General features: G+C 39.2%; 1 protein-coding gene across 5 annotated transcripts in view; it reads right to left on the reverse strand.

Annotated features, from left to right (window-relative positions):
- Positions 1 to 15,183, reverse strand: part of LOC135110908 (carbohydrate sulfotransferase 10-like) — a 77,196-nt gene that overhangs the window by 10,304 nt on the left and 51,709 nt on the right. For 4 of the 5 annotated variants that reach the window (XM_064023549.1, XM_064023551.1, XM_064023548.1 and 1 more), the window contains exons 2-4: positions 10,876 to 11,007; positions 2,508 to 2,804; positions 490 to 633 (exon numbers count right to left, since the gene is read on the reverse strand). In XM_064023549.1, coding sequence (XP_063879619.1) covers positions 490 to 633; positions 2,508 to 2,804; positions 10,876 to 10,950 — 516 coding nt within the window. In that variant the 5' untranslated portion in view covers positions 10,951 to 11,007. The remainder of the gene's footprint in view (positions 1 to 489; positions 634 to 2,507; positions 2,805 to 10,875; positions 11,008 to 15,183) is intronic. The other variant, XM_064023552.1, reaches the window with a different exon arrangement.

The following is a 15,183-nucleotide window of genomic DNA, read 5'->3' on the forward strand; positions in this document are numbered from 1 at the left end:
ATTCAAGTCGCACTTTTTCCACCAACAGAACCGTAACACCAGGGAATAGCATGCACGGTATGTCTTTCATACCATTTGTATTTTTCAGTAACTTAATAATGTTCATTGTATTCAGCAACTCAGGTAATTGTCAAGGTAGATAATACAAGTATATCAATATATTTTTATTTTGAAGTAAAAATTGCCGCCCTTTATATATTGGTGGTATCATCTATTCTGATTCTGTCTGCCGGGGAGCAGATGCTCGGCGGACTAGTGTCTCACTAAATGTACATCATTATAGATTATATGTAATTCATAAGTATGGCAATAAATTTATGAACTACTACTACTACTACTACTACTACTACTACTACTACTACTACTACTACTACTACTACTACTACTTCTGCTACTATTACTACTAATACTACCACCACCACCACCACCGCCACTACCAATAGCATCACCACCAGTAATCCTCCTCCTTCTACTACAGCTATTACCAACCTTCGCATTGAAGCACATGATAAGGCTGCGGGCGTTGAGCCAGCGTAAACGACTGAGCGGTGTATTCTCCACGGAGCCATAGGTGACAACAGGACCCATCTGCTGACAAACCTTTTCTATGCGCTGCCGCCTCTCGCTGAACACCTGTGTGCACATGTTCAAAGAGAGACAGTAACAGGCAGCACATGGCGCAACATTACATTCATTGTGCATATTTACTACTACTACTACTACTACTACTACTACCACAAACACCATCGCCTGCCCAGGGATGGATTCAAACCCAGGTTCTGTCTGCTGTGAGCCAAGCTAACTGGAACACTTCCACCCTGATATAATGATGAAGTACACACTTCGTTTTGATAATGATGACAAGTCCTGACGCATGGTACAGGGCTCAATTAACGACATTCAGTCTATATTGATTTCTAAATAATTTTTCATTGCATTATAACTTAAGCTGGAATATTATGAAACTATAGGAAATATCTTTAGGTAATATATTATATGATACTGAAAAAAAAATAATAGATCAATAAACTCATTAAGTTTCGTACATGTTCTGAAACTTCAATATCAAAAGCACCGTACATGAATGGACTAACTACAGAATAGAGCAGTGGTTACGAAACTTTTTCTGGTCGTTACCTTGTCCATAGTCCATCGTCAAGCATAACCCATGACTACAGTGACTGTCTAGTAGACAGTGTTTACAGTCCTACACTCATTAAATCCATAAAAAAAAACACTTCAGCAAATCTTGTAATTTTATTGATTCCATTTGATATTTTTTCTTTTGCAAAGTATTGATAAAGAAATGTGTAGTTTGCCTTTGCTGAATCTCATATGATTATTGAAATGGTACTAAAGAAGTAACATTATGCTCATAAAAAAATGTCCATACTTGGAGTAATTAAATAAATAGCATTATTGCGAAGAGGTGTTTCAACAATAAACAAACAAGAAACAAAATAAGACAGAATTCCATTGGTTTAAAAGTGTATTAATCTCAGGACACATGATCTGATCTTTGAATCTGACAAATATGATGACTTTATAATTCTGAAGTGAAATGCTATCATAAGGAGTCATAATTAAGTGCCACAACTATGGCCTTCACTGACCACACCCACCTCCTCCCTGACTATTTGCTTCTGAACATTCATGCCAGGTTCATGGTTCCTTCACTTGAATCCCCATTCTACCCAGTGTGATGGGTGATGCTGCAGATTAACAGCAAGCACCTTGATTCATGGTTTTGCTTCACTTAAAGCACACCGTAGGTTATGCTTCACTTCAAGTCTGTTGCGATATTTTAATGTGGAGTAGTTGAATGAATGCAGGATCACAGGAATAAGCTGATGAAAATGGATGGAAGTGCCGAAAAGCAAATTATCTATGTAGTCTAGCCATTTGTACTGAACCTGTAAGTTCACTCCACTGGCTGCCTACCCGCTAAACTCCTTTGCTTTTATATATACATATCCTCAGATTACGCCCCCCTACATTTTGCTACATGGCACCCTAGGAGACCATTGTTCCCAGTTTGGAAACCACTGGGATAGAGAGTATTATAGCACTATAATTTTGTTGGTACTGGTGTGTGTGTGTGCGTATATATATATATATATATATATATATATATATATATATATATATATATATATATATATATATATATATATATATATATATATATATATATATATGATAGCTTAAACAGACAAAAGGAATTCAGCCCTTATTTTGACTTACTCCTCAAATAGAAAAAAAAAAAAGTTTAAGATAAAGTGAAGATTGCTAGGTGATGGTGGCATCAGTCACTACGCAGGATGATGCAAATGAATGACAACATTCGTCACTACTTCGGTGACAAAATGATACTTGTAGGTGGTACAAGTATTTTGATTAAACAATATAATGGCTTAGACGTGAAGGCAAGCTAACACACACCCACACAGCTTGACCAAAATACCTTCCTGAGCCTTAATCACTCTTAGAGCATCACCCTCACTTGCCTTTTCTCTTTCACGCAGAAAATCTTCATCCACACCATCGTCTTGCACGGATTCAGTATACACTGCTTCAGTTGTAGAATATCTGTCACCATAAATAGATCCGTTAGATGTATTTCTGGAAGCATAAGTCTGCTTTTGCGTTGCATTTTCCGTCCACATATACGGAGTAATGTCTACTGCGCTGAGAGTCTGGTTTCCTTCATTATTGAAGACAAAAATGTCCACTGGGCGTTTAAGGCGACTGATGATTACCGATAACCTCGACTCTTTCTCGTCTATATCGGTCTGCGCGATCCACTGTAAAGAAAAAGGCTCATCGTGACTACAGTATTATAGGAAGAACTGAGATACTGATGCACCAGAACTAACTCATGAAAGATAAAGAAAAGACTTGGCAGTGTGCTGAACACGGGCCCTGGCACAACAAACGTAATACTCGTACAATAAAGTTAAGTGAAGTTTTATTTTTGTTTAGGTTTAGCGTCTTTAGCATGGCGAAAGCGACACAAAAAACACCCGACTCTAAGGAAGCTGTCTTAGCAAGGAAGGAGATGTGAAATTTCGAGTTGAGCTACGTAGATATGATTTCAGATATGTACTGTTTTGACGAGTGAATCTACAAAGGCACTGCAACAGATTATTTCACAATTACATGGTGAAAGTCAGAAAGTAGTCCTTGAGATGAATAACAAAGAGATGAAGGTGAAGTTCAGTACTTACACGAGAGAGAGAGAGAGAGAGAGAGAGAGAGAGAGAGAGAGAGAGAGAGAGAGAGAGAGAGAGAGAGAGAGAGAGAGAGAGAGAGAGAGAGAGAGAAATGGTCCACTGAGGCGCCGGTCCCTTAACAGAGGTAAAAAAGAAAAAAAAACGACAAAAAGAAATTGGAGGATAAGTGTCTTGAAACCCCCTCTTAATAGAGTTCAAGTCACAGGAAGGAGAAAATAAATAAGCTGGCAGGGATTTCCAGAGCTTATCAGAAAAAAAAAAAAGGGATGAATGACTGAGAATACTCTTGCATTAGAGAGGTGAACATAATAGGGATGAGAGAAAGCAGAAAGTCTTGTGCAGCGAAGCCGCGGGATGAGGGGCGGCATTTAGTTAAAAGATCAGAAGAGTAGTTGGCATGAAAATAGCGGTAGAAGATAGAAAAAGATGTAACACGGTGGTGATAAGAGAAAGGTTAAAAACAGTCAATTAGAGGAAAGTTTTTGATTCCACCCTGTCTAAAAGAGCGGTATGAATGAAATCTCCATACATGTGAAGCATACTACGTATATGGACGGATAAGGCACCTATACAGAGTTAGCAGCTGCGAGGGAGGGTGGGAGGAAGGTGAGAAAAACTAGCGGAGACGACTCAGAACACCTAACTTCATTGAAGCTGTTTTAGCTAGAGATGAGATGTGAAGTTTCCAGTTTAGATTATAAGTAAAGGACAGACCAAGGATGTTCAGTGTAGAAGAGGAGGACAGTTAAGTGTCACTGAAGATGATGGAATAGTTATCTGGAAGGTTTTGTGGAACTAATAGGTGGAGGGATTGAGTTTTTGAGGGATTGAGCAATACTAAGTTTGCTCTGCTCCAATCAGAAATTTTAGAGAGACCAAGAATCAGGTGTTCTGTGGCTTCCCTGGGTGGAATATTTAATTCCTGAAGGGTTGGACGTCTACGAAGAGACGTGGAAAAGTGCAGGGAGGTATTATCAGCGTAGGAGTGGATAAGAAAAGGAGTTTGACTTAGAAGATCATAAATTAATAATAGAAAGAGAGTGGATGACAGGATAGAACCCTGTTAATAGACTTAGGAGAACAGTGATTGTCTACCACAGCAGAAACAGAAAGTCAGAAAGAAAACTTGAGATGAAGTTACAGAGAGAAAGATAAAAGCAGTATGAAAGTAGTCTGGAAGTCAAAGATTTGTGCCAGACTCTATCAAATACTTTTTTATATGACTAAAGCAACAACGAAAGTTCCACCAAAATCCCAAAAAGAGGATAACCAAGACTCAGTAAGAAAAGCTAGATGATCACCAGTAGTTACATGATAGACATCTTGTGCTTTCGTCAGTGCATTTGATGTAGACTGAATACAGACTGCGTGCACTCTCAGCTGACTGTACTTGAGTAGACTACTTATTTTACACCACACATGAACGACTGACGTGAACCAATCAAACATAAGTAAGGCCTGTATTCTGAAACGCTCTGCTCTCTCACCATAACAATTTTCAAAGGCCGGGTTCTCAAGAGTGTTTCTCCTGTTAAAAACGAAGAAATCTTGTTAATCTGTCTAAAGCCATTAAAACGCACTTAAAAAGCCTTGCAACTTCACCTTTTGGATATAGTGGAGGTGCGGTGTAGTAGTGTTTCAGAATATAGATCTAAATCATGGGATCTGCGTGGAGTTGGTGGAGCGCAGAAATCAAAAGGGAGTGAAAACAGAGACAAAGATTACTGTCGGCCTTTGCGATAATCTCAAGAAGGAAGAGAAGACAGGTGTTCCTGGGGACTAAAGTTTCAAAGGAAGAACATGCAGACTTTTATAGTGTGAAGAGACCTACTTCTAAAAAAAAAAAAAAAAGAAAAAGAAAAAAAAATATCGAGTCTTCATTTACAGTCAATTCATATTTGAATTAAGCAAGATGATCTAAAAAAAAAAAAATCTAACCACACATCACAAGGCGGAGAGGAACGGGACCATAAACAGACCAGTCTATTTGAGGCAGAAGAACTAACATGATTTTGGAGTACACTGCAAAGTCGTGGGTGCATAAAAAAAAAATAAATAAAAAATAAAAAATAATAATAATAAAAATAAAAAAAAAACACCTGCATATTGTTGAGCCAAGGAAGCCGCTGGGACAAGGGAAATTGGGACACAACGAAGAGAAGAAGATATTTAGGGAGAGAGACAAAAAGGGAAAAAGGAAGGCGAGGGAGGAGAGGAAAAGTGTAAGTTAGAAGTGAGGGAAACGAACAGTGTAGTGTAGTTGTAAATGTAAACGATTGGAGTGGGTCGGAAGGGAATTAGGAGGGAAAAAGTGAAGAATGGAGAGAAAAGATTCCTTCTTCTTTACTCGTTCATTGATCACGATACATGATTCTGAGGTAACATAAGTCCACAGGTCATGAAAAAGGTTTGTATGCATTAACATGTAATAACCAGGTAGATGCACGGGGAGGCAAGGAGGAGAGCGGGGGAGAAAACCTAGTGAAGGTAGGGCAGTACTGGAAGTGCTGAGCTTAGGAATAACGTGATGTAAGTATGTACGTACATGATATTATACGTATTTCACACGAGAGATAGAGAGTGCGAGAGCGAGAGAGAGAGTGAGTTACATAGAAAAACAGGCCACAGCAGACCTTGCGGTCCTCACGAGGTGACCTGACCTAGGACTACGAAGGTGATAGTAGAAGAAAAGGACAGGAAAGCAGAAGGCTCACTCCCCACCCTCCACTCCCTTCGGCATAAGCCATACAGGAAAACAGGTTGGAAAGAAATACCTTTCGGGGTTAAAGAAGAAAAAAAAAAAAAGAAATTTTATAGGAAAGAAAGAAAATAGATGAAATGAGGTGCCTCCATTTCCTGAAGGTAAGGAAGTTAATCACTAGCAAACAAACGCTGTTAGCCGCGGATTGCAGGCAAGATATTTATCAAGACGGCGTTTAAAAGTCTCAACGGTGTTGAAGTCTATCACGTCTCCAGGAAGCCCATTCCATAGATTTACTAGTCGATGTAAAAAAAAAGAAAAAAAAAATGATCCGTGAGAATTGAAGGATTTCCCAACAATTTTGCAACCGTTTCCTCGCGTGTAATTTGAAGTCTATCGTGAAATATTTATTGCGGTTCATGTTATCAAAGCCTTTGATGATTTTAAACACCTGTATTAAGTCGCCTCTTAGTCTTCTTTGTGTTAATGGGAATATATATAATCCTTTAATACGCTCTTCGTATGATTTGTTTCTTAGACTTGGTATAATTTTTGTTACTCTACGCTGAACTCTTTCTAATTTATCAATGTCTTTCTGGTAGTAGGGGCACCATGCTTGAACTCAATATTCCAAGAGGGGACGGTTTAAAGAGTTATACAAAGTGAAGATTGTATCCTTAGATTTATATTGAAAAGATCTGCCTATTAAGCCAATTACTTTATTTGCTTTCTTTACGACTTCTGAACATTGCTGGCCAGGTTTTAAGCTGCTCGATATTGTCACTTCTAAATCAATTTCGTTGTCAACACGTTTAAGTTGGGTATCATTTAAAATATACTTTGTTTTCTCGTTTCTATACCATATGTGAAGCACTTTGCACTTATCTGCATTAAAAACTCATTTGCCAGGTTTGCCCCCATTCAATTTATCTAGATTTTTCTGCATTTCTATTACTTGTTCGTTAGAGACTACGGAATTCACTATTTTGGTATCGTCAGCAAACTTCGATATTATACTGGTAACACCCTAATCAGGTCCTAAGATTGATCCCTGAGGTACGCCGCTAATTACGTTAGTCCACTTGGATGCTTTTCCATTTATTACTACTCTTTTTTTTACGGTTGTTTAGCCAGTTTTCAACCCATCGCAACACGTCGACTTGGATACCGTGTTATTTTAATTTAATCAGTAAATGTTTGTGGGGGACTCTGTCGGAGGCCTTCTGAAAATCAAGATATATTACATCTACCGCTTTACTCTCGTCATACTGGTTCAGAATATTATAGAAGTCAAAGAGGTTCGTCAAACAAGAGCATTTGTTGCGGAGGCCGAGTTGAGTATTTTCAAGTAAGTAGTTTTCTTCTAAGTGATTAACGAGTTTATCTCTTATTAGTGTTTCAAGCATTTTGCATACGACTGAGGTTAAGCTAAATGGTTGGTAATTACATGGTAAAAATTTACTGCTTTTTTTTTGAAAATCGGAGTTACGTTAGCAAGCTTCCATTCATCAGGCACTGTAACTGACTGCAAGGATTTATTGAACAATACGGTTAGTGATTTAACTAATTCGGCTTTCGCTTTTTTTTAAGATGCGGGGTGAGATCGTGTCAGGCCCGGGTGACTTGCTAACTTTAAGTTAGGGGAGGAGGAGGAGGAGGTTGAGAGATAGTACAGATTGTTGGTAATGTACGCAAGAAAATAAAAAGTGCTGCAACCTTCAGTTTCGTATAAGTATTATATATATATATATATATATATATATATATATATATATATATATATATATATATATATATATATATATATATATATATATATATATATATATATATATATATATATATATATATATATATATATATATATATATATATATATATATTTATGACGACTACTGAGATACCATTGCATAAATTATACTAATTTCTTTTTCAGTTTTCTGAATAAAGGACGGTGCTGTTCTCTCGTAATCCCCCAACTTATCTTTAATTATAAGTTAGAGTTTACGCAGGAACTTCACCAGTTATATACTCACCAAGTACTTCAAGTACTTTCACAATTCTTTAAGTCTAAGTCCAGGTTACCGAGAGTTAAGGCTAGGGTTCTTACAGAGGGGTAACCCATAAACACAGTTCAGAAAAACTAACATTATTTATTAAACAGTAAATAAGCGTTCCAACAACAAACGCAGGTAATATGAAATAATAACTCCATATCATCAGATCAGTTAATAAAACTTCAAGTAACTCCGCATTGACAAACTAATAAGTCTTTACGTTATTATTAACTATACGTTAACATGACTTCATCAACAAGATTATGTCACTCAGTAATGCATCACTTTTCATCAAACACATATAAGACATACATGCACACATAACAATCACATAACAAAATAATCGAACACACCATGTAAAATCAAAGACAAAATCGTGTGGTCACTACATGCGAAGTGCCACAGAAAATATCGTCACTCATCATAATCCAGCATTAAATCAACACATGAAACACAATATGAAATATATGGAAACTACAGTATACTGAACACAGCATATTTAAAGTCGAGACACACAAGGCACAGAGGAAAATCCTCTAAGAGAACGATTGGTAGTCTCATGGTGCAGCAAGACTGTGCTGCACCTGCTCAAAAATAAGACATCACCTATATTATGGCGATCGGAAAACTACGTGAGTCGTTCTGTACTTCCTCCTTATATATATTTTCCATCCGCCTACGTCTACCCGGCAACGAGATTACATACACGACTACATACACTGCCATCCTTAAAGTCTGCAGTCCAACTAGTTAGTACACTTCTCTTCCTTTAAAACACACGATCACCAGAATGTTTGCTTGTCTACTTTTCGTCACCAAAAGCTTAAGGTTCATTTTACACTGAGGGCACATTGGATACCCACTCCTATACACAGATATTTAAAGTTTCTTATATCCGTATAGCGCGCATCTGGGTCACATTGTTGTGGTTTACGCGCGTTAAATTAATCACGGTCATTACCATGCTTTTAATACGACCTAGCTTGTCCTAGTCCTCTGCTACGTCAGCAACACCTGCACTTTCGTAGTGTTCGCGAACAAGGCGGGCATTGTTCTGACCTGGATCATGGACAGGCGGCGGGGCCTCTCGAGAAGCCACGCCGGGGGCGTTGCTATGGGCAGCGTGGGCGAGGGCGTCGTGGGCGTCGTCGGGGGCAATACTATAAGCATGGGTGCCGTGGATACGACAGTTCGTTCCATGGGAAAGCAGACCCGCTCGCTTTTTTCACACCGCTCCTAAGTGTCTTGTCACCTTTTCAACTTTTTTACATTAACTTCTGCAACATTTGCAGCCCCAGATCCAATTTTCAGTCTGTGGAACACCACCTCTCCTCTATCAAATCTCATTTTCTTTTCTTCACTGAAACACGTGTCTAAGGATAATGACAGCAACCCCATTCTCTGTTTTTTCTTAGTTTTTCTATCCTCAGTTTGAATTAAAAACTGGGATGTACTATTCAATCTTTCATCTAACTCTTCTAACTATGAAAAATCTTCGTCATTGACCAAGGTGGTGAACGACCTAGAGCAATTAATGCAATATAATATTCCTATTCCTGACCGTCTCGGAGATACTCCCCACATTGTTGATCTTTTCCTAACATATTATCCTATTTATTATGTCACTGTCTTCTCCATTCAACTTCTCTGATCATAATCTCTTAACTGTATCTCGCTCATTCGCTCCAGCTCCTCAGGATCCTCGAAAGTGAATGTGCCTCCGGCATTTTGGCTCCGCTCACTGTGGAGGTCTAGAAAGATACTATTATGATTCCATGGAATGACTAATACCTCTGTGTCAGGGACTATCTGTGTGCTGAGGGCATGACGGAGGTAACTATGTCTGGCATGGAAGCGTAGTCGCTCTTTCTCTAGCCCTAAATCTTCTAAACCTTGGTTTAACTCAGCCTGTTCTGGTGCTGTACATGATGAAAGTGGTGGCCCATAAATGGCATCAGAGTCTTCCATGACCTGACACTCCTGCAATTTCTTGTTGGAACTATGCCAAAATTGTCCTTCAAGAGGCCAAGAACTCCTCCAACAATAGAAAATGTCAAAATCTTTCTACATCTAACTTCCCTCGTGACATCTAGTACTTACCCAAAAATATCTCCAATAACTTCTCTTCTTCATCTTTCCTTCTCTATTTCAGCCTGATGGCACCACTGCCATCTCATCTATTTTTAAACATGAACACTTCACTCCGACCTTTGCTAGAAATTTAACTCTGGATGATTCATGGTTTGTTCCTCCCTCTCCTCCACCCTCTACTTCATGACTTAGGACACTTCCTAATAATGTTTTCCACGCCCTTGCTGGTACGGAAACACTAAAGAGAAAAGAGAATGCTGTATTGAACGAAAAATATAAATAAAAAGATAAATTGACATGTAATTAACGTACTCGTATTTGTTAGATGATAAATGGAATAAAATGAATTTCGCTCTTCTTGAGATCGTCAGAGTGTCAGTGGAAAGTGAAAATGGAATATCAAGGAAAATTCTTGTCAAGAATATCGCTGTTTCTCTACTGCAATGGACTGCTTCTTCCACCAGCTCGGTAGTTCACACATTTGTCTTTATACATTTGATGAATGTGCTTCTGACTGAGAATATAAGTGAAAGAATAATCTTGCAATATATCTCACTGGTGCAATGGATTATGAATATATACTATCAACTAACTTTAAAAACAAATATAAAGTAAAAAAAAAAAAAAAAAAAAAAAAAAAAAAAATATATATATATATATATATATATATATATATATATATATATATATATATATATATATATATATATATATATATATATATATATATATATATATATATATATATATATATATATATATATATATATATATATATACGAGCAAGACTTACCAACAAGAAGAGGACGAACATGCAAGCGGTGGGAAAGAGGAGCAGCCTGTGGCAGGTCTTGGCCGACGGCACCATGGCGTCAGAGATTCCTTAACCTTGCCGATGGTCGTCTCTATGAAGCTTATCGACAGTCTACAAATTGTACATAAACAACTTTTGTTAGCATCTGTGTAGTCTCTTTACAATGAATGAGTTGGCAATGATCTCATGAAGAGAAATCGTAAAATGGACTAAACTAAACTAAAGCAAACAGTACGAACAGCTCCTACACCTAATTCTGTTTGTTTTAAACCAACCATAGCTGTGCAGCAGCTACCATCTGACAAACTGTGTAGTGACCATTTTCCTGCAGGCACTGGTAAACACGTCTGTCTCTATCATTCCTCATATGAATCGCCATTCCAATATTTTATTTCCGAATGATAAGTACAATCACTGAGAGAACTCAATATTACAAGTGATATTCCTGAAGGTGACCGAACAAAAGTATGGGGTTTCTGAGGCAAAGAAGCCAGTCACACTTGGGTATTATTTATAAGATTAAAAATACTGCAAAATAAATAAATAAATAAATGATAATAATAACATAACATAATAAATAAGGGAAGCTACAAGAAGCCACCAGGCTTACACGTGGCAGTCCCTGTATGAAATATACCTACCTATTTCCACCTATCATCTCCATCCATAAACCCGTCTAATCTTCTCTTAAAGCTCCCTAATGTGTTAGCACTAACAACTTGATTACTGAGTCCGTTCCATTCATCTACCACTTTATTTGAGAACCAGTTTCTTCCTATCTCCTTCCTAAACCTAAATTTTTCAAACTTGAACTCTTTATTTCTTGTTCTGTCCTGGTTGCTGATCCTAAGAATTTTGCTTACATCCTCCTTGTTTTAACCTTTATACCACTTTAAAGACTTCTATCAGGTCCCCTCTTAACCTACGTCTCTCTAAAGAATGTAAATTTAACAGTTTCAGTCTCGCCTCCTAAGGAATACTCCTCATCCTCTGTATCCTTTTAGTCATTCTCCTTTATACTGATTCTAATAGATCTATATCCTTCCTGTAATGAGGGGATCAGAACTGCACAGCGTAGTCTAGATGAGGTCTGACCAGCGCCAAATGTAACTTTAGTATTACTTCGGGCCTTTTTTTTTTTTTTTTTTATGTAGGAGGGACACTGGTCAAGGGCAACGAAAATCCAATTAATAGAAAAAGCCCACTGAGATACCAGTCCCAGAAAAGGGTCCAAAGTGGTAGTAAAAAATTGAAGGATAAGTGTCTTGAAACCTCCCTCTTGAAGGAATTCAAGTTATAGGAAGGTGGAAATACAGAAGCAGGCAGAGAGTTCCAGAGTTTACCAGAGAAAGGGGTGAATGATTGAGAATACTGGTTAACTCTTGCATTAGAGAGGTGGTTTTGTGCAGCGAGGCCGCGGGAGGACAGGAGGCATACAGTTAGCAAGATCAGAAGAGCAGTTAGCATGAAAATAGCGGTAGAAGACAGCTAGAGATGCAACATTGCGGCGATGAGAAAGAGGCTGAAGACAGTCAGTGAGAGGAGAGGAGTTGATGAGACGAAAAGCTTTTGATTCCACCCTGTCTAGAATAGCAGTATGAGTGGAAACTCCCCAGACATGTGAAGCATACTCCATACATGGACGGATAAGGCCCTTGTACAGAGTTAGCAGTTGAGAGTGGAGGGGGGGGTGAAAAAAACTGGCGGAGACGTCTCAGAACGCCTAACTTCATAAAAGCTGTTTTAGCTAGAAATGAGATGTGAAGTTTCCAGTTCAGATTATAAGTAAAGGACAGACCGAGGATGTTCAGTGTAGAAGAGGGGGACAGTTGAACGTCACTGAAGAAGAGAGGATAGTTGTCTGGAAGGTTGTGTCGAGTTAACAGATGGAGGAATTGAGTTTTTGAGGCATTGAACAATGCCAAGTTTGCTCTGCCCCAATCAGAAATTTTAGAAAGATCAGAAGTCAGGCGTTCTATGGCTTCCCTGCGTGAAATATTTACTTCCTGAAGGGTTGGACGTCTATGAAAAGACGTGAAAAACTGCAGGGTGGTATCATTAGCGTAGGAGTGGATAGAACAAGAAGTTTGGCTCAGAAGATCATTGATGAATAACAGGAAGAGAGTGGGTAACAGGACAGAACCCTGAAGAAAACCACTGTTAATAGATTTAGAAGGGGAACAGTGACTGTCTACCACAGCAGCAATAGAACGGTCAGAAAGGAAACTGGAGATGAAGTTACAGAGAGAAGGATAGATGCTGTAGGAGGGTAGTTTGGAAATTAAAGCTTTGTGCCAGACTCTATCAAAAGCTTTTGATATGTCCAAAGCAACAGCAAAAGTTTCACCAAAATCTATGAAAGAGGATGACCAAGACTCATTAAGGAAAGCCAGAAGATCACCAGTGGAGCGGCCTTGACGGAACCCATACTGGCGATCAGATAGGTTGTGAAGTGATAGATGTTTAAGAATGTTCCTGTTGAGGATAGATTAAAAAACTTTAGATAGACAGGAAATTAAAGCAATAGGACGGTAGTTTGAGGGATTTGAACGGTCACCCTTTTTAGGAACAGGCTGAATGTAGGCAAACTTCCAGCAAGAAGGAAAGGTAGATGTTGACAGACAGAGCTGAAAGAGTTTGACTAGGCAAGGTGCAAGTACAGAGGCACAGTTTCGGAGAACAATAGGAGGGACCTCATCAGGTCCATAAGCTTTCTGAGGGTTTAGGCCAGCGAGGGCATGGAAAACATCATTGGGAAGAATTTTAATAGGTAGCATGAAGCAGTCAGAGGGTGGAGGAGAGGGAGGAACAAGCCGAGAGTCGTCCAGGGTAGTGTTTTTAGCAAAGGTTTGAGCGAAGAGTTCAGCTTTAGAAATAGATGTGATAGCAGTGGTGCCATCTGGCTGAAAAAAGGAGGGAAAGAAGAAGAAGCAAAGTTATTGGAAATATTTATGGCTAGATGCCAAAAGTCACAAGGGGAGATCTTGAAAGGTTTTGACACTTTCTATTAATGAAGGAGTTTTTGGTTAGTTGGAGAACAGACTTGGCATGGTTCCGGGCAGAAATATAAAGCGGATGAGTTTCTGGTGATGGAAGGCTTAAGTACCTTTTGTGGGCCACCTCTTTATTATGTATAGCACGAGAACAAGCTGTGTTAAACCAAGGTTTGGAAGACTTAGGTCGAGAAAAAGAGTGAGGAATGTACGCCTCCATGCTAGACATTATCACCTCTGTTATGCGCTCAGCACACAAAGACGGGTCTCTGACACGGAAGCAGTAGTCATTCCAAGGAAAATCAGCAAAATACCTCCTCAGGTTTCCCCAACTAGCAGAGGCAAAACATCAGAGGCACCTTCGCTTAGGGGGATCCTGAGGAGGGATTGGAACGATAGGACAAGATACAGATATGAGATTGTGATCAGAGGAGCCCAACGGAGAAGAAAGGGTGACAGCATAAGCAGAAGTATTAGAGGTCAGGAAAAGGTCAAGAATGTTGGGCGTATCTCCAAGACGGTCAGGAATGCGAGTAGGGTGTTGCACCAATTGCTCTAAGTCGTGGAGGATAGCAAAATTGAAGGCTAGTTCACCAGGATGGTCAGTGAAGGGAGAGGAAAGCCAAAGCTGGTGGTGAACATTGAAGTCTCCAAGAATGGAGATCTCCGCAAAAGGGAAGAGGGTCAGAATGTGCTCCACTTTGGAAGTTAAGTAGTCAAAGAATTTCTTATAGTCAGAGGAGTTAGGTGAGAGGTATACAGCACAGATAAATTTAGTTTGAGAGTGACTCTGTAGTCGTAGCCAGATGGTGGAAAACTCGGAAGATTCAAGAGCGCGGGCACGAGAGCAGGTTAAGTCATTGCGCACATAAACGCAACATCCAGCTTTGGATCGAAAATGAGGATAGAGAAAGTAGGAGGGAACATAAAAGGGGCTACTGTCAGTTGCCTCAGACACCTGAGTTTCAGTGAAGAAAAGGAGATTAGGTTTAGAAGAGGAGAGGTTGTGTTCTACAGATTGAAAATTAGATCTTAGACCGCGAATGTTGCAGAAGTTAATGAAGAAAAAGTTGAGGGGGGTGTCAAGACACTTAGGGTCGTCGACAGAAAGGCAGTCCGACCTGGGGACATTTATGGTCCCCTCCCCAGATGGGGACTCCGAGGCTGGTGTAGGAGTCGCCATGATGATTTTGAAATTTTTGAGTGAAGGGTGTGTGTTATTAGGTGCTTGTAGTTTTGTGTGGAGGAAGAAAGTTGTCTTTAGATGGCAGGCTGTGACTGCCCCCTTGTGTTG

This window comes from Scylla paramamosain, chromosome 21 (assembly GCF_035594125.1).
Source record: "Scylla paramamosain isolate STU-SP2022 chromosome 21, ASM3559412v1, whole genome shotgun sequence".
Lineage (NCBI taxonomy): Eukaryota > Metazoa > Arthropoda > Malacostraca > Decapoda > Portunidae > Scylla > Scylla paramamosain.